The following is a 2613-nucleotide window of genomic DNA, read 5'->3' as shown; positions in this document are numbered from 1 at the left end:
CGAGACTTGTGTCTTAGTGATACTTGCTTCAGAGATCAGAATGCTTCTTCCTGAAGTTTTCTTCACGCGTCGAAAAAGAACATTTTTTAACTTCAGAATCTTCGTCAGACAGGTCCCGTATCACTCAATTATTTCAGCAACTTTACGAAACCTGGAGATTTCGTCTTTGGCGACTGGTCGGACAGAGAAGCTGCCTCCCTGATTGGCCATCTTCCCGCCAGGTGAATCAGATACGTTGCGTAATCGAGCTCAGTCGACAGCCCAATCAGACAAACTCTAATCGACTTCCACATCAGATGATTCCGTTATCTAGTTGAGGCTCTTGGTCAGGTATGTAAGGAACTCCTCTATCAAGAACCTTTTCCAGGAGAATCAACTGCCTTTATTCTTAGATTACGATCGTTAGACGAACCCAAAGACCCTCCGACCACGCTGATACCAAGACCACAACCTCTGCCTCCTCCGCCCGTCCACCGCTTGCAAATCAGTGAGTGTTAAGGATCTCTGAATGTTGCTTTTTTTCCTTCCTTATCATTGGTCGATGGTGGAACTGCGATGTCTGGCTATCAGAGTAAGATCTTGTCTAAGTGGCAGCAGCAGCAGGAGAGGGTCTTGTCTAAGTGGCAACAGCAGCAGGAGAGGGTCTTGTCTAAGTGGCAGCAGCAGCAGGAGAGGGTCTTGTCTAAGTGGCAGCAGCAGCAGCAGGAGAGGGTCTTGTCTAAGTGGCAGCAGCAGCAGCAGCAGCAGCAGCAGGAGAGGGTCTTGTCTAAGTGGCAGCAGCAGCAGCAGCAGGAGAGGGTCTTGTCTAAGTGGCAGCAGCAGCAGGAGAGGGTCTTGTCTAAGTGGCAGCAGCAGCAGCAGGAGAGGATCTTGTCTAAGTGGCAGCAGCAGCAGCAGGAGAGGATCTTGTCTAAGTGGCAGCAGCAGCAGCAGGAGAGGATCTTGTCTAAGTGGCAGCAGCAGCAGCAGCAGGAGAGGATCTTGTCTAAGTGGCAGTAGCAGGAGGAGAGGACTTTGTCTAAGTGGCAGCAGCAGCAGGAGAGGATCTTGTCTAAGTGGCAGCAGCAGCAGGAGAGGGTCTTGTCTAAGTAGCAGCAGCAGCAGCAGCAGGAGAGGGTCTTGTCTAAGTGGCAGCAGCAGCAGCAGGAGAGGGTCTTGTCTAAGTGGCAGCAGCAGCAGCAGCAGGAGAGGATCTTGTCTAAGTGGCAGCAGCAGCAGGCGAGGGTCTTGTCTAAGTGGCAGCAGCAGCAGCAGCAGGAGAGGGTCTTGTCTAAGTGGCAGCAACAGCAGCAGCAGCAGCAGGAGAGGGTCTTGTCTAAGTGGCAGCAACAGCAGCAGCAGGAGAGGGTCTTGTCTAAGTGGCATCAGCAGCAGCAGCAGCAGCAGCAGGAGAGGGTCTTGTCTAAGTGGCAGCAGCAGCAGGAGAGGGTCTTGTCTAAGTGGCAGCAGCAGCAGCAGGAGAGGGTCTTGTCTAAGTGGCAGCAGCAGCAGTAAAGGGTCTTGTCTAAGTGGCAGCAGCAGCAGCAGCAGGAGAGGGTCTTGTCTAAGTGGCAGCAGCAGCAGCAGGAAAGGGTCTTGTCTAAGTGGCAGCAGCAGCAGCAGCAGGAGAGGGTCTTGTCTAAGTGGCAGCAGCAGCAGCAGCAGGAAAGGGTCTTGTCTAAGTGGCAGCAGCAGCAGGAGAGGGTCTTGTCTAAGTGGCAGCAGCAGCAGCAGCAGGAGAGGATCTTGTCTAAGTGGCAGCAGCAGCAGGAGAGGATCTTGTCTAAGTGGCAGCAGCAGCAGGAGAGGATCTTGTCTAAGTGGCAGCAGCAGCAGCAGGAGAGGGTCTTGTCTAAGTGGCAGCAGCAGCAGCAGAGGGTCTTGTCTAAGTGGCAGCAGCAGCAGCAGCAGCAGCAGGAGAGGGTCTTGTCTAAGTGGCAGCAGCAGCAGCAGGAGAGGGTCTTGTCTAAGTGGCAGCAGCAGCAGCAGCAGGAGAGGGTCTTGTCTAAGTGGCAGCAGCAGGAGGAGAGGACTTTGTCTAAGTGGCAGCAGCAGAAGAGGACTTTGTCTAAGTGGCAGCAGCAGGAGAGGATCTTGTCTAAGTGGCAGCAGCAGGAGAGGATCTTATCTAAGTGGCAGCAGCAGGAGGAGAGGACTTTGTCTAAGTGGCAGCAGCAGAAGAGGACCTTGTCTAAGTGGCAGCAGCAGCAGGAGAGGATCTTGTCTAAGTGGCAGCAGCAGGAGAGGATCTTATCTAAGTGGCAGCAGCAGGAGGAGAGGACTTTGTCTAAGTGGCAGCAGCAGAAGAGGACCTTGTCTAAGTGGCAGCAGCAGCAGGAGAGGATCTTGTCTAAGTGGTAGCAGCAGCAGGAGAGGATCTTGTCTAAGTGGCAGCAGCAGCAGGAGAGGATCTTGTCTAAGTGGCAGCAGCAGCAGGAGAGGATCTTGTCTAAGTGGCAGCAGCAGCAGGAGAGGATCTTGTCTAAGTGGCAGCAGCAGCAGGAGAGGATCTTGTCTAAGTTGGAGGTCAGTCATCACAGTGTTGGGAGGTCAGTCATCACAGTGTTGGAAGGTCAGTCATCACAGTGTTGGGAGGTCAGTCATCACAGTGTTGGGGGGTCAGTCATCACAGTG

The 2613-nt window shown here is 53.6% G+C and overlaps 1 protein-coding gene across 1 annotated transcript; it reads left to right on the top strand.

Annotated features, from left to right (window-relative positions):
• Nucleotides 1-555: 555 nt before the first annotated feature.
• Nucleotides 556-2340, top strand: LOC123752017 (putative uncharacterized protein DDB_G0268364). The gene is made up of 3 exons (XM_069324199.1): nucleotides 556-831; nucleotides 1093-1464; nucleotides 1510-2340. Exons 1-3 carry the CDS (start codon nucleotides 556-558, stop codon nucleotides 2338-2340), a joined length of 1479 nt encoding a protein of 492 aa, XP_069180300.1.
• Nucleotides 2341-2613: the final 273 nt, after the last annotated feature.

This window comes from Procambarus clarkii, chromosome 13 (genome assembly GCF_040958095.1).
Source record: "Procambarus clarkii isolate CNS0578487 chromosome 13, FALCON_Pclarkii_2.0, whole genome shotgun sequence".
NCBI lineage: Eukaryota > Metazoa > Arthropoda > Malacostraca > Decapoda > Cambaridae > Procambarus > Procambarus clarkii.
Note: the sequence above shows the minus strand (reverse complement) of the source record. Positions and strands in the feature narration are given on the sequence as shown.

Coding starts and splice junctions, on each gene's coding strand:
- LOC123752017 (XM_069324199.1), top strand. CDS start 556: ATGTCTGGCTATCAGAGTAAGATCTTGTCTAAGTGGCAGCAGCAGCAG. Junction 832..1,092: donor GGCAGCAGCAGCAGGAGAGG/GTCTTGTCTAAG, acceptor TTGTCTAAGTAG/CAGCAGCAGCAGCAGCAGGA. Junction 1,465..1,509: donor AGCAGCAGCAGCAGGAGAGG/GTCTTGTCTAAG, acceptor GTCTTGTCTAAG/TGGCAGCAGCAGCAGCAGCA.